Source organism: Scyliorhinus torazame, chromosome 13, assembly GCF_047496885.1.
Source record: "Scyliorhinus torazame isolate Kashiwa2021f chromosome 13, sScyTor2.1, whole genome shotgun sequence".
Classification (NCBI taxonomy): domain Eukaryota; kingdom Metazoa; phylum Chordata; class Chondrichthyes; order Carcharhiniformes; family Scyliorhinidae; genus Scyliorhinus; species Scyliorhinus torazame.
The window spans coordinates 224,230,935-224,254,991 of NC_092719.1; the positions used below are offsets into that span (position 1 = coordinate 224,230,935).

At 45.8% G+C, this 24,057-nt stretch overlaps 1 protein-coding gene across 3 annotated transcripts in view; it reads left to right on the forward strand.

Moving 5' to 3' along the window:
- Positions 1–24,057, forward strand: part of LOC140388640 (uncharacterized) — a 68,015-nt gene that overhangs the window by 36,964 nt on the left and 6,994 nt on the right. For all 3 annotated transcript variants that reach the window (XM_072473100.1, XM_072473101.1, XM_072473102.1), the window contains 3 exons: positions 1,778–2,562; positions 6,570–6,646; positions 11,186–11,293. In XM_072473100.1, the coding sequence (XP_072329201.1) occupies positions 1,778–2,562; positions 6,570–6,646; positions 11,186–11,293 (970 nt within the window). The remainder of the gene's footprint in view (positions 1–1,777; positions 2,563–6,569; positions 6,647–11,185; positions 11,294–24,057) is intronic.

Sequence of the window (24,057 nt, forward strand, 5' to 3'; positions counted from 1 at the left end):
GGTAGAGGCACTCATCCGTCAATCTATTCCGGACATGAAGGGCGGATGTCCTAGATCTTGAAAGGGCTTTGGGCCGGTCCTCTGGTGCTGACACTATTGCCTGCACCATGCAGTTGAAGACTTGCACCACGGAGCTCATGATCTCAGCCATGGAGCAGTCATCCACCACCATCTCTCTAGGGAGAACAATCCCAGTTGATTCAATCTCTCATAGCTAATACCCTCCATACCAGGCAACATCCTGGTAAACCTTTTCTGTACTCTCTTCAAAGCCTCCAAGTCCTTCTGGTAGTGCAGTGACTAAAATTGGACACAGTATTCCAAATGTGGCCGAACCAACTTTCTATATAACTGTAACATATTTTTGAGCTTTTATACTCGATATCCCGTCCCCTGAAGGCAAACATGCCATATGCTTTCTTTACCACCATTTCCACCTGTGCTGCCACTTTTAAGCATCTGTGGACCTGCATGTCCAGATCTCTCTGTATAACTATGCACCTGATGGTTCTGCCATTTGTTTTATATCTCCCCCTGAATTGGATCTCCCAAAATGCATCACCTCTCATTTGTTCAGGTTAAATTCCATCCGCCATTTCTCTGCCCAATTTTGCAGCCTATCTATATCCTGCAGTATTCTCTGACATTCTTCATCACTATCTACAATTCCTGCAATCTTAGTATCATCCGCAAACTTGCTAATCAGACCCGCTACGTTTTCTTCCAAGTCGTTTATATATATTACAAAGAGCAGAGGTCCCAGTACTGATCCCTGCGGAACACCACTAGTTACATAAGAACTAGAAGCAGGAGTAGGCCATCTGGCCCCTCGAGCCTGCTCCGCCATTCAATGAGATCATGGCTGATCTTTTGTGGACTCAGCTCCACTTTCCGGCCCGAACACCATAACCCTTAATCCCTTTATTCTTCAAAAAACTATCTATCTTTATCTTAAAAACATTTAATGAAGGAGCCTCAACTGCTTCACTGGGCAAGGAATTCCATAGATTCACAACCCTTTGGGTGAAGAAGTTCCTCCTAAACTCAGTCCTAAATCTACTTCCCCTTATTTTGAGGCTATGCCCCCTAGTTCTGCTTTCACCCGCCAGTGGAAACAACCTGCCCGCATCTATCCTATCTATTCCCTCCATAATCTTATATATTTCTATAAGAACCCCCCTCATCCTTCTAAATTCCAACGAGTACAGTCCCAGTTTACTCAACCTCTCCTCGTAATCCAACCCCTTCAGCTCTGGGATTAACCTAGTGAATCTCCTCTGCACACCCTCCAGTGCCAGTACGTCCTTTCTCAACAGACCGCCATTCATCGAATTAGATCTGCATATCCTACTATCCCTTTGTCCCTCGTATTTATCCAGCTTTCCCTTAAAGGCATATATGCCATTCCCTTCAATCACTCCACCTGGTAGCCAGTATCACTGGGTGAAGTTGCTCCTGAATTGTTTGTTGGATTTATTCATGGTATTTTGTATTTTTAGCTCCTAATTCTGGTCTCCCTATATGGAAAACCATCTTTATGTCTAACCTATCAGACCCTTTCCTAACCACTCCAAGAGTTATAGACATTATGGATCTTTCCTTTGTTTCTGATCTGTTTAAGTGTGTCGCAGAGGTTTGTGTGATGTTGAAAGTGTGCCAACATACAGTTATTAGAACATTACTACGATGTGCTGGTACAATGGGGTAGACAATCCCTCTTTATATGTAATTGGTGTATGAATTACCAAAGTAATTATAATTTCTGATTTTTGAACAGCTTCATAAATACTCAGCTGAGGGACTGCACAATCGAAGAGGAAGTCTTAAATATCGTTAACGATGAAATAGTATCTGGAGAAGATGAATCTGTCCCAGCTTCAGTCAGTTCAGCACAAGACAAGAGCATATGTGACATGAGGACTGGCATCATCTTTGATACATGTCTGATGTCCCTAGCTGAGAAAGCATTTTCAAAGTGCAAGTCTCTCAACTGCAATGGTAAAATAGATTTGGAACTGCATGTTGTAGCAACAGCGATGAAGGTCGTGAGTTACTGCTGCCATGGACACAAGTCTGTCTGGTGGTCACAGCCATTGCTCCAAGGAGTCCCTGCCGGTAACATTCTGCTGGTATCAAGCATAGTTTTATCAGGGAATAATTATCGGAAAATTGCATTGATGTTGAAATTCCTGAATATGCTTCCAGTCGGTCATCAATCATTTCTCAAGATTCAAAAGTCGTATGTTCAGCCTTCAGTGACAAACTACTGGAGGAAGATGCAGGAGAAACATTTTCTGGAGCTTACACGTCCCATCGTGGTGGTGGGAGATCAAAGCCACAACAGCCGTGTCCTTTCAGAGAAGTATCTCACCTACACAATGATGGACAACTCCACTCACAAGATCCTGGATGTTCAAATGATCGATGCCAGAGAAGGAACCAGGAAGCTGAGAAATCTGGAAATCTCTGGGTTCCAACGTGCCCTCCAGTGCTTGGTACAAAATAACCTTGATGTTTCTGAGATAGTTACAGATGCAGATCCCCAACTCTTGATGATAATGAGTAAGTGTTCATGATTTTCAGAGAGAATAAAGAAGGAACCAGCTGCCTCAGCTGATTCCCCATCTCTAGTCCAATGAGCTAAGCCTCCCCACCAAGGTGAGCCATGAAATTGGCATCTTTCTCCACTTTCTCTCGTAGCTCCTCACTTTCAGCTCACTTGTCAAAATAACCACCTTCTGCTCCCTCAACCTCATTCCCACTAAACTACTAACCACCCAACTTTCCTTCCTTCTCCCCATGTAAGCTGACGTTGTAAACACTTTCCCCGGCTCAGATATTCAAGAGATTAGGAAACTAAGTAAAGTTGGAGGGGTGGCATTGTTGATCAAGGATGGCATTGGTGCAATAGTTAGAGGCAACCTTGTATCAGAAGATCAGGATGTGAAATTGGTTTGGATGGAGATGAGGAATAGTAGGGGGAAAAATACACTGGTATGAATAGTCCACAGCACCCCCTAACAGTAACTACAATCTTGGGCAAAGTATACAAGAATGACTATTGGGTGCTAGTGATAAAGAAATGGCAATATTCTTGTGTGATTTTAATCTACATAATCTGCACATAAACTAAAAAAAATCAGATTGGCAGCAATAGCCTGGGTGAGGAATTCTTAAAATGCTTTCAAGATAGTTTCTTCAAACAACACGGTCTGGAACCAAGCAGAGAGCAGGTTATTTTAGTTTCGTGTAACATGACAGAATGAATTGATTATCTCGGTAAAGGCACCTCAAGGTAGCAGAGACCACAATATGTTTAATTTTTACATCCAATTTGGCTAGGGGTTTGCCAAGTTCTGGAGCACAAGTCTTCAGTACTATTGCCGGAATATTGCTGTATTCTGAACCGTTTATTGATATCGCGTGGAGTGAATAAAATTGGCTCAAGACCTGGGGTGCTGGGGACCTATAGAGGAGGCTGAGATGGATCATCCACTCGGTACTTCTAACTGACCATTGTTGATTTAAGTTGGCCAAGGGAAAGGACAAAGAGCAATCCAGAGCAGGGACAATTAATTAGGAGAAAACCAACTTTGATGGGATGAGAATGCATCTGAGTCGATCAAGTGTGTGGAAACAAATGTTGACAGAAAAGATAGCCGCTGAACAATAGGCTGCCTTCAAAGAATAAAATGAAATGAAAATGCCATGGCATATTCCCTTGAAGGGAAAAGGTAAAACAGATAAATCTAGGGAACCCTGGAAGATGAGAGAGGTGATGATGAAAAGGAAGAAGTACGTGAATGACAGATGTCAGATAAAATATATAATGGAGAATCAGCCTGAATATAGAAGGACCAGAGGGTAAATGAGAAAACTTATGAGAAAAGCAAGGAGGGAGCATAAAAAGAGACTGACAGCTAAAATAAAAGGGAATGCCAAGGTCTTCAATAAGCATGTAAATGATAAAAGGGTGGTAAAAGAAAGAGTCGGGCCGATTAGGGATAAAGAAAAGAGGCTGGAGAAATAGCGGAGGTATTAAACAAGCAGTTTGCATTTGTCTTTACAAAGGAAGATGATGCTGCTCAGGCTGAGGTGAGAGAGAAGGTAGCTGGGACACTTGTGGAATTTACTATTAAGAAGGAGAAAGTATTAGAAAAGCTATTAATATTTAAAATTACTAAGGGACCAGGACTGGAAGAGATTCATCCAAGGATACTGAGGGAGGTGAGAGTTGAAATTGGAGAGGCATTGGTGATATTTTTCTGATCTTCCTAAGACATAGGGTGGGTTGGCTAATTGTGAATGCTACACCCTTGTTCAAAATGGGGCACAAGGATAATGACATGCATTATGAGACCAGTCAGTTTGATTTCAATGGTAGGAAAACTTCTGGAAGTGATAGTTAGGGACAAAATCAATGGTCACTTAGACAGGTGCAGGATAATTAAGGAACTCGTTGAAGGAAAATCGTGTTGAACTAACTTTTCTGAGGAGGTAACTAAAAAATTCATAAGGGCAACACTGTTGATCTGATATATATGATTTTCAAAAGGCATTTGTTGCAGTACCACACAACAACAGACTTGTGAGTAAAATTCAGTAAAAGGGAAAGTTGGCACTTGGAGAAGAAATTAGCTGAGTGATAGGAAACAGAGAGTAGTGATAAATGGTTGTTTTTCAGATTGGTGGAAAATGTGTAGTGGAGTTCCCCAGGGGTTCAGTGTTGGGTCCCTTGATCTCCCTGATATATATTAATGACCTTAATTTCACCCCCCCCCACAATCTTATCCACCTTTCCTTCACCTTTCTCCTCTTTGCTTCCCACTTCCCCTCCCCCACATCTACAGTTTACCCTCTGATGTTAGTTTCCCTGCTGTTTGATCTTTCACATCTTTTGTTCTCTCTGGGGACTGCCATTAACACTCTTTCCCCTTGGTTTCTGTGGCCATTAGCACCCGGTTTCCCTGGGTTTCTGTGGCTATGACTCATCTTTCATTCTCACTCCACAGTATAAATATTTCCCACTTTCTCTGTCTGTTAGCTTTGACAAAGTCATTGGACTCGAAACGTTCGCTCTTTTTACTCCCTACAGATGCTGCCAGACCTGTTGAGATTTTCCAGCATTTTCTCTTTCGTTTCAGATTCCAGCATCCGCAGTAATTTGCTTTTATCCTGTGGTAGGCAGGGCCTGATTTCAAAAAATTTCAAATGATGCAAAGATTGGAAGCGTTGTCAATTGTGATGAGAAACATCTTGAACTTCAAAAGGACATAGACATGTTGGTGGATTGGGCAGACACGTGGCAGATGACGTTCAATGCAGAGAAATGAGAGGTGATTCATTTGAACAGGATGAATATGGAGAGACAGTACAAACTAAGGGAGACACTCTAAAGGAGGTGCAGGAATAGAGGGACATCAGTGTTGATGTACACAAGTCATTGAAGGTGACAGGGTATTTTGAGAGGGTTAATAAAGCATGAAGTGTCCTGGGTTTTATTAATAGGGTCATTGGGTACAAGAATAAGGAGTTTATGTTGAAATTGTGTAAGATACTCACAAGGTCTCATCTGGAGTTCTGCATTTGGTTCTGGGTGCCATACTTGAGGAAGAATGTGCAGGTATTTGAGAGAGTACAAAGGAGATTCACAAGAATTATTCCAGGGATAAACAGCTTTAGCTGTGGCGGTAGATTGGAGAGCTTGGCTCTGTTTTCCTTGAAGAACACACGCTGAAGGAGGTTTCTTAGAGGTATTCACGATCCTGAGGGGAATGGACAAAGATAAACAGTTCCCTCTCAAGAAAGCATCAAGAACGAGAGGGCACCAATTCAAAATAATTGACACAAGGAGTAGAAGCGATGCGAGTGAAAAAGTTTCCACCCAGATGGTGGTTGGAGTCTGGAATTAACTTGCTGAGAGGATGGTGGAGGCAGGTTCCATCGAAATGTTCAAAAGGGAATTGGATTGCTATCTGAAATGAAAGATGTGCAAGGTTGGTGGGATAAGACAGGCGAATGGGACGAGGTAGTATGCTTTCAGAGAACCAGTGCAGAGATGATGGGCTGAATGGCCTCCCTCATTTTAAAGATTTTGTGATTCTGCTCAGCCACAGTACCAATCACAATCCAGTTTCCACCTGATCTACCGTGTGTATGTGTGGGTGTCAGCTTTGGACAGGATTGGATTTATCCAACTCTGGCCAAACAGCCTACCAGTGCTTAGTATCAAGGCTTAGGTTTAAAGATTGGAGACACAGTACGTTACTGGAGGATTAACCCCCGTGAAGTGTGTGGGAAGGACAGGGTGTGGGAAAGTTAGAGGGGACTGTTGGACTATCATCTCCCTTTCTGAAGAACGGTTCACAGGCGCTGTTCCTCTGCCAGTGCTTTACTCAAGAAACCCTTCACGATAACTCGCATTTACAACGGCATTTCAAAGGACTGTTATGAGACAAAACAGACAACTAACCTCATAATGAGATATTAGGACAGATATTCAAAACCTTGGTAGGTTTTGTGATGCTGTCCTGTATTTATGATTTATGCCATTTTCTATTTATATTTAGAGTCAAAATATCCGAACGTTCTTCACCAGTTAGATCTCTGGCATGGGATTAAAGCTGTACAAGAAAAGTTAAACAAGGTAACTATAGTCAATCTATTTACATTACTTCACTTACACAGGAAGATAGCAACAAGCCTTTCAACCCTATTCCTTCAAACCTTTGGATCATGGCTGATCTGTTCCTCAACTGCATTTACCTGCCTTTGGTCCACACTCCTCGAAAACCTGACCCAAGGCATGAAAATTATAACGTGACACTTAACTTTTCTGAGGGTTGATGAAGGCTGATTCTTCATTGGTCTGTTTCAGCACACATGCTCTGCAAGATTTCATGACCACACCTACCTCTACAGCCTTAAATCACTTTAAAAAAAGTTTGTTCCCCTTTTTATCTTTAAATCTATTATTTTTACATCAGTAAGTGTCTGTACCAGCAGTGGGAGAGAGCACATTCTGAGTGAGACACAGTCCATGTGACTAGATTTGGGAATTTGGATCAAAGTGGGAATTCGGTGTCGAGGGGAAAGAGGTGCTCTTTTGCTTTTTGCTTCCTAACCTTTTCACTCTTCAGAAAGTGGTCCTGCCCTGCTGCAGGAGTAGCGAGCTGTTTGGTGTGTATCTGGTGGGTATCTAGTAAGTGTTTAAGGTTTATTCCATTTCTGAGGTCTATAATAGTATAGTTAGAAGTCTTACAACACCAGGTTAAAGTCCAACAGGTTTGTTTCAAATCACGAGCTTTCGGACCACTGCTCCTTCAGATTCACCTGAGGAAGGAGCAGTGCTCCGAAAGCTAGTGATTTGAAACAAACCTGTTGGACTTTAACCTGGTGTTGTAAGACTTCTTACTGTGCTCATCCCAGCCCATCGCCGGCATCTCCACATCATAAAATAATATAGAATTATATAGAATTTACAGTGCAGAAGGAGGCCATTCGGCCCATCGAGTCTGCACCGGCTCTTGGAAAGAGCACCCTAACCAAGGTCAACACCTCCACCCTATCCCCATAACCCAGTAACCCCACCCAACACGAAGGGCAATTTTGGACACTAAGGGCAATTTATCATGGCCAATCCACCTAACCTGCACATCTTTGGGCTGTGGGAGGAAACCGGAGCACCCGGAGGAAACCCACGCACACACGGGGAGGATGTGCAGACTCCGCACAGGCAGTGACCCAAGCCGGATCCGAACCTGGGACCCTGGAGCTGTGAAGCAATTGTGCTATCCACAATGCTACCGTGCTGCCCCACATATAGGAACTGTTCTTTTGTAAGTTGAATATATATAAAAAGCACCATAAATACGTGAATCATTTAAGTGAGTAATTATTTAAAACACATTAAGGATGGCAGGACAGTTGATGTGTTAAAGCTGCAACATGTGGGAACTCAGAATTGATCCAGGGAAAACATGTCTGCAGTAAATGTTTGCAGCTTGAGGAACTTCTGCTCACCATGATTGAGCTGGAGGCTGAGCTGCAGACACTGCAACATATCAGGGATGGAGAGAGCTATCTGGATGCTTCCTGTCTGGAGGGTCTTCCAATTTGGAAAGTGGTCAGGGACAGGGGATGTGATTGTAGCTGAGGTAGGTAAGGGACCCAGAGGGCAGGGGTGTAAGCCTTTAACTGTTCAACAGGTTTGATGTTCTCTCAGCTTGTTTGGATAAAGGTGCAGGCTACAGGGTGGATGAGTTCACTGGCCATGGCACCATGCTAAAGGAAGCCATTCAAGTGGGGGGACTCACAAGGATGTAGTAGTATTAGGGGACAGTATAGTTAAGGGGATTGACACTGCCCTCTGTTTTGTTGCCTACCTGGTGCCAGGTGAGACATCTCCTCCGTTGTCATGGTCCATGTAGGTACCAACACCATAGGTAGAATGAGGAAAGATGTTTTGCATAGAGGGTTTGGGAGATAGGCACTAAATAAAATAACAGAATCTCCAAGGTTATAATATCTAGATTGTTAGCTGAGTTGCATACAAATTAGCATAGGGTACATAAAATTAGAGAAATTAATAGATGGTTCAAAGACTGGTGTGAGAGGAGTGGGTTTAGGCCTTTGAATCAATACTGGGGAAGTGGGAGCTGTACCGTTGGGACAGTCTCCAAATGAACCGTGTGGGGACCAGTGTTCTTGCAAACTGCATAACGATGGAAGTGGAGAGGGCTTTAAACTAAAGAGTGCAATTAAAGGTTCTGGAGAGAGGACTTATAGGCTTGCAAAACCTGGGAATGTTGTCCTGCAGTCAGTATCGCAGTGAAACAGCCTGGGAATGTTGTCCTGCAGTCAGTATCGCAGTGAAACAGTCTGGGAATGTTGTCCTGCAGTCAGAATCGCAGTGAAGCAGACTGGGAACGGTGTCCTACGGTCAGTTCTAGTTGAAAGAAATTAACTGAGAAACACCAGCAATAAGTAAAAGCCGAGCCAGCATAATAAAGTAAAGTGATAAATAATTATACCAAGTAAGGAGGCCGAAGTAGAATTAGGAAGAAGTCTTACAACACCAGGTTAAAGTCCAATTGGTTGTTTCAAATCACTAGCTTTCGGAGCACTGCTCCTTCCTCAGGTAAGGGTGAGGAAGGAGCAGTGCTCCGAAAGCTAGTGATTCAAAACAAACCTGTTGGACTTTAACTTGGTGTTGTAAGGCTTCTAACTGTGCTCACCCCAGTCCAACGCCGGCATCTCCACATCAGAAGTAGAATTAGACAAGGAGACTAAGTTAAGGTAAGAGGAGTATATTCTAACACTAAGTGATATGAAAAGTTAGCAAGTAAGATGAAGTACGTTTAAGCTTAAGACATGGCAGGCGAGGTCAGCCAAGTGGAATGTGTGACTTGTTATATGTGGGAAGTCATCGACCATACCAGCATCTTAGATAACCATATGATCAGAGCTCACGCTGCGGCTGGAGACACTGTGCCATACTGGCAAGAGTTACGTGGATTGCACGTTTAGAAAGGTGGCCACACCACAGCTCAAGGCACTGGAGGAAAAAGGGTGGCCATTAACAGTCCGAGGTAGTGCAGGTGTCCCTTGGGGTCCCACTCTCAAATTGATTTTCCATTTTGGAAGCTGATGAGGGCGAAGGTCCTCAGGGGAGTGCAGTCAGAGTCAGGTTTCTGCCTTCACAAGCAGTCTGACTGTACAGGAGGGGAGAAAGAAGGAAGGAAAGAGCGATAGTGATAACAAGTTAAAGAGGGGGCGGAGGTTAGAGATTAGATAGTAGTTAACCAGTTGGAGTTGTTTAATTATAGTCACTGTTAATAACGTCATGAGAATGTCACTATAAGAAATGGTAGTCTGCTAAAGTTACTGCAGTGATGTCAGAGTGTGGGTGGAGCTGAGCTCTGGGTCTGCTTTTTAGTTTCACTTTGAGAAAAGCTTGGGTGTGTGTGTTTTTTGGTTTTGTTTCAGTGTTGGAGCTGCAGTCAGCCACAGAAGGTGTAATGTTTCCTCTGTCATGTAAAGACTATCTCTTGATCATTTGGTGAATTCAGAGTGATAACTATTCTCAGTAGCACAGGGCTAAATCGCTGGCTTTGAAGGCAGGCCAGCAGCACGGTTCAATTCCCGCACCAGCCTCCCCGAACAGGCGCCGGTATGTGGCGACTAGGGGCTTTTCACAGTAACTTCATTTGAAGCCTACTTGTGACAATAAGTGATTTTCATTTCATTTCCTTTCATTTCAGTAGTGAATTTAAACCTGATGTGCTTCTGTTTAAAGGTTTTTTAAAAGTCTTGTGGATGTTAAAAGGAAAGTTTGAGGATTACTTAGTGTTGTATTCTTTGGGGGTTGTATTTGAATTGACGGTTGCTAAGATGTTCACTGTATGTTTTAAAAAGGTTAACTTGAGTTCATAAAATAAACATTGTTTTGCTTTAATAATTACTTTTCCATTTCTGCTGTCCCACACCTGTAGAGTGGGCCGTGTGCTCCCCATACCACAATCTAATAAAAGTTGTGGGTCAGGTGCACTCCATGATACACTTTGGGGTTCTCTAAACCCTGGCCCATAACAATACTAAAAAGCTAATTGTGTTTAAATTTACAAACCTGGTAATTAGTTATTGGGCAGCCGGAGACTTCGGGTTTTTAAAAATTAAATCAAATTTCAACCGTGTTGTGACTCCACGTCAAATGGAATTGGAATTTCCCAGGGTGTGGTGACAATGCCTTCAGTCTAATTCAATTAGTCTCGCCCATATACACAGTCACTAACTGGTTTCACAGTATACCACTGTGATATTGGGAAAATATTGAAAAATATGATATTTGGCAGTGTGTGAGGACAAAGAATCCTGAAGCCTCCGTTAAACTTACTAAGGATGAAACAATAACCATCTGAAGAATCTAAACCAGGAATATACATCCTTTGTCTGAACTAAGGTGAAGAAATAGGAGTTATGTCACATGACCCCTCCCAATAATGATTAGCCATCAACTCCATTATCATTGTATTGTGTGACAGCCAGGATGATAGTCGGTGAATTCAAAGTACCTCAGGCTTTTCTTGTCCACAGGTCCGTATATTCAGATCTTGTATGAGGCATCAAATAGCTTCTCTCCTACTTTTTTGTGTATTTTTACAGTGTTTCTTATCCCATTTTCCAGGTAGTGTCTTCCAGTGACAACAAAGACCTACAACCGTGGATTAATGACATCATAAGACACTTCATGTATTGCTGCAAGTATAGTAATGGTGATGTAAACACCTTAATGGTGAGTGTCACCCGTGTCTGAACCAAAGGAAATAATAGGGCAACATACAGTAAAGCTCAGGCCTGGATTTCCGCAGGGTCGGGTAGACTCCACGCGTCTTCACAAATGGTACAGAGTACAGAGGCCCCCTCCCATTCCAACATATCTTATTTTTTTTTGGGGGGGGGGGGAACTGGGCTGGGAGGAAGGGTGCAATTTACAGATGAGGGAATCATGAACTGAGCAAAGCCTTTTGAACTCAGTGCTGAGTATAAACAGACCCTATTTTGGCTGTTACAACCCACAGTTTGGCGACACAGATTGATGGCGTAGATGTAAACACTCCTGAATGATGGGTATTTTCCTTTTTCACGGTCAGGATCTGAAGTTATTTAAAATAGGCTGCAAGCATCAGCATTAGTTTTTATTGATGGGCCAGGTGGTGTAGCATCTGTTCTGGCAGTTTCTATGGTTGTTTGTTGACCTGGTCCGAAGAGTTCTTTATGAATACTTGGTTGTTTTCAAAATCTACAACTATATCAGCAAGGGAGGGGAGGGGGGCTGAGTTCACAGTTTGATCAACAAGTTAAAGAACCTATTCAAAGAATAGCTGTCTTTGATGTGAGGTATCATTGAAAGTTTGTTTGGTTTTAGAACAAAGAACAAAGAAAAGTACAGCACAGGAACAGGCCCTTCGGCCCTCCAAGCCCGTGCCGACCATGCTGCCCGTCTAAACTAAAATCTTCTACACTTCCTGGGTCCGTATCCCTCTATTCCCATCCTATTCATGTATTTGTCAAGATGCCCCTTAAACGTCACTATCGTCCCTGCTTCCGCCACCTCCTCCGGTAGCGAGTTTCAGGCACCCACTACCGTCTGTGTAAAAAACTTGCCTTGTACATCTCCTCTAAACCTTGCCCCTCACACCTTAAACCTATGCCCCCTAGTAATTGACCCCTCTACCCTGGGAAAAAGCCTTTGACTATCCACTCTGGATATGCCCTTCATAATTTTGTAGACCTCAATCAGGTCGCCCCTCAACCTCCGTCGTTCCAGTGAGAACAAACCGAGTTTATTCAACCGCTCCTCATAGCTAATGCCCTCCATACCAGGCAACATCCTGGTAAATATCTTCTGCACCCTCTCTAAAGTCTCCACGTCCTTCTGGTAGTGTGTCGACCAGAATTGAACACTGTACTCCAAGTGTGGCCTAACTATGGTTCTATACAGAACATGACTTGCCAATTCTTATACTCAATGCCCCGGCCAATGAAGGCAAGCATGTCGTATGCCTTCTTGACTACCTTCTCCACCTGTGTTGCCCTTTTCAGTGACCTGTGGACCTGTACACCTAGAGCTCTGACTGTCAATACTCTTGAGGGTTCTACCATTCACTGTATATTCCCTACCTGCATTAGACCTTCCAAAATGCATTACCTCACATTTGTCCGGATTAAACTCCATCTGCTATCTCTCCGCCCAAGTCTCCAAACAATCTAAATCCTGCTGTATCCTCTGACAGTCCTCATCGCTATCCGCAATTCCACCAACCTTTGTGTCGTCTGCAAACTTACTAATCAGACCAGTTACATTTTCTTCCAAATCATTTATTTATACTACGAACAGCAAAGGTCCCAGCACTGATCCCTGCGGAACACCACAAGTCACAGCCCTACAATCAGTAAAGCACCCTTCCATTGCTACTCTCTGCCTTCTATGACCTAGCCAGTTCTGTACCATCTTGCCAGCTTACCTTTGATCCCATGTGACTTCACCTTTTGTACCAGTCTGCCATGAGGGACCTTGTCAAAGGCCTTACTAAAGTCCATATAGACAACATCCACTTCCCTACCTGCATCAATCATCTTTGTGACCTCTTATAAAAACTCTATCAAGTTAGTGAGACACGACCTCCCCTTCACAAAACTATGCTTCCTCTTGCTAAAACGTCCATTTGCTTCCAAATAGGAGTAGATCCTGTCTCGAAGAATTCTCTCCAGAAATCTCCCTACCACTGACGTCAGGCTCACCTGCCTGTAGTTCCCTGGATTATCCCTGCTACCCTTCTTAAACAAAGGAACAACATTGGCTATTCTCCTGTCCTCTGGGACATCACCTGAAGACAGTGAGGAACCAAAGATTTATGTCAAGGCCTCAGCAATTTTTTCTCTAGCCTCCTTCAGTATTCTGGATAGATCCCATCAGACCCTGGGGACTTAGCTACCTTAATATTTTTGAAGACGCCCAACACCTCGTCTTTTTGGATCACAATGTGACCCAGGCTATCTACACCCCCTTCTCCAGACTCAACATCTACTAATTCCTTCTCTTTGGTGAATACTGATGCAAAGTATTCAATTAGTACCTCGCCCATTTCCTCTGGCTCCACACATAGATTCCCTTGCCTATCCTTCAGTGGGCCAACCCTTTCCTTGACTACCCTCTTGCTATTTATGTAACGGGTAAAAAGCCTTGGGATTTTCCTTAACCCTAATTGCCAGTGACATTTCGTGACCCCTTTTAGCCCTCCTGACACCTTGCTTAATTTTCTTCCTGCTTTCCTTATATTCCACACAGGCTTTGTCTGTTCCCAGCCTTCTAGCCCTGACAAATGCCTCCTTTTTCTTTTTGACGAGGCCTACAATATCTCTCTTATCCAAGGTTCCCGAAATTTGCTGTATTTATCCTCCTTCCGCACAGGAACATGCCGGTCCTCAATTCCTTTCAACTGACATTTGAAAGCCTCCCACATGTCAGATGTTGATTTACACTCAAACATCTACCCCCAATCTAGGTACTTCAGTTCCTGCCTAATATTGTTATAATTAGCCTTCCCCCAATTTAGCACATTCACCCTAGGACCACTCTTATCCTTGTCCACCAGCACTTTAAAACGTACTGAATTGTGGTCACTGTTCCCAAAATGCTCCCCTACTGAAACTTCTACCACCTGGCGGGCTCATTCCCCAATACCAGGTCCAGTACAACCCCTTCCCTAGTCGGACTGTCTACATATTGTTTTAAGAAGCCCTCCTGGATGCTCCTTACAAATTCTGCCCCGTCCAGGCACCTAGCATTCAGTGAGTCCCAGTCAATATTGGGGAAGTTGAGGTTTCCCATCACAACAACCCTGTTGTTTTTACTCTTTTCCAAAATCTGTCTACCTATCTGCTCCTCTATCTCCCACTGGCTGTTGAGAGGCCTGTAGTAAACCCCCAACATTGTGACTGCACCCTTCTTATTCCTGATCTCTACCCATGTAGCATCGCTGCCCTCTGAGGTGTCCTCCCGCAGTACAGCTGTGATATCCTCCCTAACCAGCAGCGCAACTCCGCCACCCCTTTCACACACCCCTCTATCCCGCCTGAAACATCTAAATCCTGGAACGTTTAGCTGCCTATCCTGTCCTTCCCTCAACCAGGTCTCTGGAATGGCAACAACATCATAGTTCCAAGTACTAATCCAAGCTCTAAGTTCATCTGCCTTACCCGTAATACTTCTTGCATTAAAACATATGCACTTCGACTTCCGGTTGCACTGCTAAGCCGCACGTTTCGGCAGCTCCCGTTCTAACGGACTTTTGGGCTCTTATCGGGAGCCCCAACGGATTTTTTTTTTCGACCTAACCTCGTGTGGGGTGACGAAGGAAGGAGTCCCCCCGGGTGTGTATGGAAAGGAGCGGCGGTAGTGGCCAGATTGCGAAGGATCCTTTGGAGCAGCGGCAGAGAAGAGAAGGGAGAAGCAAGATGGCGGCGGATGGAGCCCAGATGGTATGGGGCCCGGACCAGCAGGACTTTCTCCGACGATGTGTGGAGGAGCTTAAGAAAGAGGTGCTGGTGCCGATGCTACTGGCAATCGAGGGACTGAAGGAAACACAAAAGGTCCAGGAGATGGAGCTCCGTGGAGTGAAGGCAAAGGCAGCCGAGAATGAAGATGAGATACAGGGTCTGGTGGTAAAAACGGAGACACACGAGGCACTACACAAGAGGTGCATAGAAAGGCTGGAAGCCCTGGAAAACAGCTCGAGGAGGAAAAACCTACGGATTCTAGGTCTCCCCGAAGGAGCAGAGGGAGCTGATGTTGGGGCTTATGTGAGCACGATGCTCCACACGCTAATGAGAGCTGAGGCCCCAACGGGCCCCCTGGAAGTGGAGGGAGCGTACCGGGTCCTCGTGAGAAGACCAAAGGCAGGGGAAACACCAAGAGCAATAGTGGTGAAGTTCCATCGCTACATGGACAGAGAGATGTTCCTGAGCTGGGCCAAGAAAGCACGGAGTAGCAAATGGGAGAATGCGGTGATACGGGTGTATCAGGACTGGAGTGCGGAGGTGGCGAGAAGGAGGGCGAGCTTTAACAGGGCCAAGGCGGTGCTCCATAGGAAGAAGATAAAATTTGGGATGCTGCAGCCGGCGCGATTGTGGGTCACGCATCAGGGCAAGCACCACTACTTCGAGACGGCGGAGGAGGCATGGACATTCATCCAAGAAGAGAAACTGGACTAGATTTGAGAGTTTGATGTTTGGAGAGAAACAGCGAGGTGGTGGTACAGGAATGTAAAGTGGGGAAAGGGGAGGGCTATTGTACAGTAATGTTGGACGGGGAATTTCTCTCCCCCCCGATGGGGGGGACACGAAGAAATGTGGGCGCCGGTGGAAAGGGACAGGGAAGGGGAATGAGGGAACTGCGCCATAGGGGGCGGGGCCGAGAGGAAAACGCGGGTATTTTCCCGCGCAATGGAAATTATAGCGGGAAAACGGGCACAGGAAGGAAGGGAGCCCCACACGCAGGGAGGTCAAAGAGTGAACGGGGGAAGCCGAGGTCAGCCAGAGTTAGCTGACTTCCGGAAGCAATATGGGGGGAGTAACCAAGCTAGAGAGGGATCTAGCGGGGGTGGGGGGGAGGATTAACTGGGTTGCTGCTGCTGAGGGCAAGGGGGAGCTGGTAAGAGATGAGGTGACCGGGGCGGGAAGGCGCTGCCTGGGGGACGGACGGGTGCGCGGGACCTGGATGAGGAGATGGCCTAAAAAAGGGGATGGCTAGTCGACGAGGGGGGGGGGGTGAATGGTCCCCCAATCCGGCTGATCACGTGGAATGTGAGAGGCTTAAATGGGCCGATTAAGAGGGCACGGGTGTTTGCACACTTGAAAAGACTGAAGGCGGACGTAGTCATGCTCCAGGAGACGCACCTGAAGGTGGCGAATCAGGTTAGATTAAGAAAAGGATGGGTGGGACAGGTATCCCACTCAGGGTTGGCCACGTAAAACAGGGGTGGCAATATTGGTGGGGAAATGTGTATCATTCGAGGCTAAGAATATAGTGGTGGACAGTGGGGGCAGATATGTGATGGTGAGTGGCCGACTGCAGGGTGAGGCGGTTGTGCTGGTGAATGTATATGCCCCGAACTGGGATGACGCGGGATTCATGAAGCGAATGCTGGGATGTATCCCGGACCTGGAGGTGGGAAGCTTGGTAATGGGGGGGATTTTAATACTGTGCTGGATCCAGGGCTAGACCGGTCCAGATCCAGGACCGGGAGAAGGCCGGCAGCGGCCAAGGTGCTTAAGGGATTTATGGAACAAATGGGGGGAGTGGATCCGTGGAGATTCGCCAGGTCGATGGCTAAAGAGTTCTCTTTCTTCTCCCACGTCCATAAGGTATACTCCCGGATAGACTTTCTCGTTTTGGGAAGGGCACTGATCCCGAAAGTGGCAGGAACGGAGTACTCGGCCATAGCCATTTCAGACCACGCCCCGCATTGGGTGGATTTGGAACTAGGAGAGGAAGGGGAGCAGCGCCCACTCTGGCGACTAGATATGGGACTACTGGCGGACGAGGGGGTCTGCGGAAGGGTGAGGGGGTGTATTGAGCGATACTTGGAGGTCAACGACGATGGGGAGGTTCAGGTGGGGGTAGTATGGGAAGCGCTGAAGGCGGTGGTTAGAGGAGAGTTGATCTCCGTCAGAGCCCACAAGGGGAAACAAGAGGGCAAAGAAAGAGAGAGATTAGTGCGGGGAATTTTGAGGGTGGATAAAAAATATGCGGAGGCCCCAGGTGAAGGGCTATACAGAGAAAGACTTCAGACGGAGTTTGACCTGCTGACCACGGGAAAGGCAGAGGCACAGTGGAGGAAGGCACAGGGGATGCAATATGAATATGGGGAAAAGGCGAGCCGGCAGTTGGCCCGCCAACTTCGGAAGAGGATGGCAGCGAGAGAGATCGGGGGAGTTAGGGACGAAACGGGAAATATGGAGCAGAGAGCAGGGAAAGTGAACGAGGTGTTCAAGACCTTTTATGAGAGGCGATATAAGTCCCAACCCCCGGGGGGGAAAGAAGGAATGTTACACTTTCTGGACCAGCTAAGGTTCCCGAAGGTGAAGGAGCAGGAGGTGGCAGGTCTGAGGGCGCCAATCGAGGTGGATGAGGTGATTAAAGGACCGGGGAACATGCAGGCAGGGAAGGCCCCGGGACCAGACGGGTTTCCGGTGGAATTCTACAGGAAGTATATGGATCTGTTGACCCTGCTCTTGGCGAGAACCTTTAATGAGGCTAAGGAAAGGGGGATGCTACCCCCGACAATGTCGGAGGCGACGATATCGCTAATCCTGAAACGAGATAAGGACCCGCTGCAATGCTTTACTGTTCGCGTTGGCAATTGAACCACTGGCCATAGCGCTGAGGGATTCTAAGAAGTGGAGGGGGGTGCTTAGAGGGGGAGAGGAGCACCGAGTGTCGCTCTACGCAGATGATCTACTGCTATACGTTGCGGACCCGGTAGAGGGGATGTCAGAAGTAATGCAGATACTTAGGGAGTTTAGAGAGTTCTCGGGATACAAACTAAATATGGGGAAGAGCGAGCTTTTTGTAATGCACCCCGGGGAACAGGGAAGGGGGATAGATGCTCTGCCGCTGAGGAGAGTGGAAAGGAACTTCCGATACCTGGGGATCCAGGTGGCCAGGAACTGGGGAACCCTGCATAGACTTAACCTGATGCGACTGGTGGAGCAGATGGAGGAGGACTTTAAGAGGTGGGATATGGTGCCGCTATCGTTGGCGGGCAGAGTGCAGGCAGTTAAAATGGTGGTCCTCCCGAGGTTTCTTTTCGTGTTTCAGTGCCTCCCCATTCTGATCACAAAGGCCTTTTTAAAAAAAAATAGACAGGAGCATTACGAGCTTTGTGTGGGCAGGAAAGACCCCGAGAGTAAAGAGGGGGTTCCTGCAGCGTAGTAGGGACAGAGCGTGACTGGCGCTGCCGAGTTTGAGCGACTACTATTGGGCCGCCAATGTGTCGATGGTCTGTAAGTTGATGAGGGAGGAAGAGGGAGCAGCGTGGAAGAGGCTGGAGATGGCGTCCTGTAAGGGAACGAGCCTAAAAGCGCTGGTGACGGCGCCGCTGCCGTTCTCCCCGAAAAGGCACACCACAAACCCAGTGGTGGTGGCAACCTTGAGGATCTGGGGGCAGTGGAGGTGACACAGGGGAGTGACGGGTGCCTCGGTGTGGTCCCCGATAAGGAATAACCACAGGTTTGTCCCAGGGAAGATGGATGGGGGGGTTCCAGTGTTGGCAACGAGAAGGAATTAGGAAGTTGAGGGACCTGTTTATAAACGGGACGTTTGCAAGTCTGGGAGCGCTAGAAGAAAAATATAAGTTGCCCCCGGGGAACGCCTTCTGGTATATGCAAGTGAGGGCATTTGCAAGGAAACAGGTGAGGGAATTTCCGCAGCTCCCGACGCAGGGGAGCCAAGACAGAGTGATTTCTGGGGTATGGGTCGGAGAGGGCAAAGTGTCCGAAATATACCGGGAGATGAGGGACGAGGGGGAGGCGATGATAGAGGAGCTGAAGGGGAAATGGGAAGAAGAGCTGGGGGAAGAGATTGAGGAGGGGCTATGGGCTGATGCCCTAAGTAGGGTAAATTCCTCGTCCTCGTGTGCCAGGCTTAGCCTGATTCAATTTAAGGTTCTACATAGAGCACATATGACGGGAGCAAGACTGAGCAGGTTTTTCGGGGTGGAGGACAGGTGTGGGAGGTGCTCGGGAAGCTCGGCGAACCACACACACATGTTCTGGTCGTGTCCGGCACTGCATGAGTTCTGGGCGGGCGTGGCAAGGGTAATTTCAAAGGTGGTGAAGGTCCGGGTCAAGCCTGGCTGGGGGTTAGCTATATTTGGGGTTGCGGAAGAGCCGGGAGTGCAGGAGGCGAAAGAGGCCGATATTTTGGCCTTTGCATCCCTAGTAGCCCGGTGCAGGATACTACTCATGTGGAAGGAAGCGAAACCCCCAAACGTGGAGGCCTGGATAAACGACATGGCAGGGTTCATAAGATTGGAAAAAATAAAATTTGCGTTGAGAGGATCGGCCCAAGGGTTCTCCAGGCGGTGGCAACCGTTCCTTGACTATCTCGCGGAACGATAATGAAAAGATAGAAATGGCAGCAGCAGCAACCCAGGGGGGGAGGGGGGGAGCACTATTTTGTGTTTTTGTTATTTGTTTTTTTCTTTTTTAGTTGTTGTTGTTAGTTCACTATATTATTTAAATAATGTTATTTACCAGTTAATGTATAATACCTTGTTGAGTTGTAAAAACGGAAAAAATTTTGTTTGAAAAATTTAATAAAATATATATATTTTAAAAACATGCACTTCAGGCCACCAGACCCGCTGTTTTCAGCAACATCTCTCTGTCTGCTCTTCCTCCGAGCCATATTGACCCTATTCCCTAGTTCTCCCTCAATGCTTTCACCTTGAAATGAAATGAATGAAAATTGCTCCGGTACCCACTCCCCTGCCATGCTAGTTTAAACCCTCCCGTGTGACAGTAGCAAACCTCGCGGCCAGGATATTTATGCCTCTCCAGTTTAGATGCAACCCATCCTTCTTATACAGGTCACACCTGCCCCGGAAGAGCTCCCAGTGGTCCAGATAACAGAAACCCTCCCTCCTACACCAGCTGTTTAGCCACGTGTTTAGCTGCTCTATCTTCCTATTTCTAGCCGCACAGGGAGTAATCCCGAGATTACAACCCTAGAGGTCCTGTCTTTTAACTTTCTGCCTAGCTCCCTGAACTCCTGCTGCAGGACCTCATGCCCCTTCCTGCCTGTGTCGTTAGTACAAATATGTACAGCGACCTCTGCCAGTTTGCCCTCCCCCTTCAGGATGCCCGCTACCCGTTCGGAGACATCCTGGAACCTGGCACCAGGGAGACAACATACCATCCTGGAGTCTCTTTCACGTCCACAGAAGTGCCTATCTGTGCCCCTGACTATAGAGTTCCCTATGACTATTGCTCTTCTGCGCTTTGACCCTCCCTGCTGAACATCAGAGCCAGCTGTGGTGCCACTGCTCTGGCTGCTGCTGTTTTCCCCTGATAGGCTATCCCCCCGACAGTATCCAAAGGGGTATACCTGTTCGAGAGGGGGACAACCGCAGGGGATTCCTGCACTGACTGCCTGCCCCTTCTGGTGGTTACCCATTTCTCTGCCTGCACCTTGGGTGTGACATTTATATAACTGCTATCTATGACGCTTTCCGCCACCTGCATGCTCCTAAGTGCATCCAACTGCTGCTCCAACCGAACCATGGGGTCTGTGAGGAGCTCCAGTTGGGTGCACTTTCTGCAGATGAAGCCACCCGGGATGCTGGAAGCCTCCCGGACCTGCCACATCTCACAGTCAGAGCACTGCACCCCTCTGATTGACATTGCATTAATTAAGTAGTAAATTACATTTAATTTTTTTTTTCAAAAACAATATGTTTCCCAGCACTAGATTTCTACTGTAAATGTGAAAGCTAAATTCAGTACTCTCCGATCTCTGGCTTAGCTACCCCTATACATTATACTTAAGTAATTAATTAATTATGTTTAATTCGTTTAACAATGTTTAATTTTTAAATTTAGTGCAGATTCCCAACCAGCCAATCAGGTCACAGCTTTACTGTGATGTCACTTCAGCCCCCCCCCCCCCCCCCCCCCCCCCCCCCCCACACACAATTTGAAAAGGAAATAAGAATCACTTACCTTCCCAGGATGCTTTCTGGTTCTCTCCCTGCAGATTAGATTTACCAGAATGTTGCCTGGTATGGAGGGCATAAGCTATGAGGAGCGATTGAATAAACTCGGTTTGTTCTCACTGGAACGAAGGAGGTTGAGGGGCGACCTGATAGAGGTATACAAAATTATGAGGGGCATAGACAGAGTGGATAGTCAGAGGCTTTTCCCCAGGGTAGAGGGGTCAATTACTAGGGGGCATAGGTTTAAGGTGAGAGGGGCAAAGTTTAGAGTAGATGTACGAGGCAAGTTTTTTACGCAGAGGGTAGTGGGTGCCTGGAACTCACTACCGGAGGAGGTAGTGGAGGCAGGGACGATAGGGACATTTAAGGGGCATCTTGACAAATATATGAATAGGATGGGAATAGAAGGATACGGACCCAGGAAGTGTAGAAGATTGTAGTTTAGTCGGGCAGTATGGTCGGCACGGGCTTGGAGGGCCGAAGGGCCTGTTCCTGTGCTGTACATTTCTTTGTTCTTTGTTTGTATTAACAGTTACAAGCCAGAAGAAAGGAAACAAAACGGTAGGGAAAAAGCACCTTCTCCCACTGCACCAAATTACCTCAGTGCACCAAATTGCCGACTTCCAATTCCAACTCTGGATGTGTCTCTCACCCTCAGGATGAGTCGCCTTCACCTGCGCAAAGCTTACAGAGTGCGCTTTCTGTCTGTCTTTTATACAGACCTCAGCTAACCAGGGTGACTCACTCTACTTAAGCTTCAAACAGAAGAATACAATATACACCCTTGGGCAACTAAACAGGCCTCAGGTGACTGACAGATAACTGTCTCTCAGCAATTAGGGTGGGGGCAGCTTCAGCCAATCAGACACTAAGCTACACACTGCACTTTTAACTGAAAAACAGCAGAATTAGACTTACCACTTACCTTTCCTGATTACCTCACTGCACCAAATTACCAAATTCCAATTCCCACTCTGGGTGTGTCTCACTCAGGCCATGTCTCCTTCACCTGTGCAAAGCCTTAATAAGAGTTTGAACACTTGAGATTTAAAAAAAATGTTTTTGAATAGGTTCCTGTTTGCCATTGAATAAGTGGGGGTGAGCTGCCTTCTTGGGCCACTGCTGGAATTTCATGTGGTGTAGGTACATCCACAGTGCTGTTGGGAAGGGAGTTCCAATATTTTGACCCAGTGACAGTGAAGGAACAGCACTATAGTTCCAAGTCCTGTTAGCATGTGGTTTGCAGGGAAACATGCAAATGATGGTGTTCCCATGCATCCTTTGCTCTTGTCCTTCTAGATGGCAGAGGTCTGGAAGCTACTGTCGAAGGAGTCATGGAGAGTTATTTTGTGATGAATGTAGAAAACATTTATATATATGTATTGTACTATATATATTGCAATGATATTTTTAAAAATCCTGGTTCAACATACAGGCAGGTGATATGTCCGCTAGGGTTGTAATTAAAGTATCATAAAAGCAAGATAATCATTCATTCCAACCGTGTATTTGTTTACCTATGTGGGGTTAACGGAATATTGTGTATTTTGGAAATTTCCTGACGTGTAGATAATTGAGGGGTTGTGTTTAGCTTTAATTAAGATAGTCACGAAACAGCGGGATAGCGATGATGTTATTAATGGGATGAGCCAGGTATGTAGCAAGCAGTTTAGCTGTAGGATCTATTTTAGTCTGACAAGAGCAACAAGATTCCTAGGTTGTACCTGAAAGGGTCTCTATTTATCTGAAAGGAAATCATCACACAGCATGTGGCCTTGTGTTTGCTAACTTTATTTGCAAGTGGCTTTTGACCTGTACTGAGCTTTGCCTAATTGGAGATAGAGACAGTATAAGTTAGCAGTTAAGGTGTTTCCTTTTAAGTTAATAATTGTTTAACTGTTAATTGTAAAGATATTTTTTGTAATGTTAATGTATTTAATCCTGCATTAATAATAGAGTTTGTTTTAATATAAAAGATCCCTATTTGTCAGTGGAATTACTCCTCGGGATGAAGTATCCTGTCCTCGCAGTTTTATAAACTGAAAATTGTTGGGGTTTCTCCTTCGGCTTCCTAATATAAATTGGAGTCTGAACTCTATTTGCCTGTTGTACCTCCATATTCCTTGATTCCCGTAGCGTTCAAAAACCTATTGATCTGAATCTTGAATATACCGAGAAAGACTGAGCACCCATAACTCTCTGGAGTAAAAATTCCAAAGATTTATGATAATACGATTATCACTTGCTTTGAGCATGACTGGATCTTCAGGAATTAATTGGTTCCCACTGAATATTCACTTGTTATTTGGAAAGTACGTGCGTTTCTGGCATTGCGCTGAGTACAGGATGGTCTGGGTTGAGCTCAGTCAGTTACTGCAGTTTTCTTTGGATTTCTTGTTCGTTTGCCCAGGCATGTTGGAAGTGAGAAATCTGGTAACTTGGGGGACACAGATTATTATGATGTGAATGTTTAGAGAGAAGGGTGGTGCAAGGGTATGGGAACTGGTGGAAATTAGAATTTTACATTTCAGTCAGAGATCAAGGCGAGAGTATTCTTCTGAAGCAGTAGCAATGAGAACATTACGCTCAGTTTGGAATATTGACTGTGATATTTTGTGTATGTGATTTCCTATATGCTGACTAAATAATGAAACAGCTTGATAAGTTAGACATAAAGATGATGTTCCAACTTTTGAAGGTGTCCAAAACTTTATTAGTGACTATCTGATCTTTATGGCTCCTCCATTTAGTTTTTCTACATTTGGAAACTCTCTCCGCT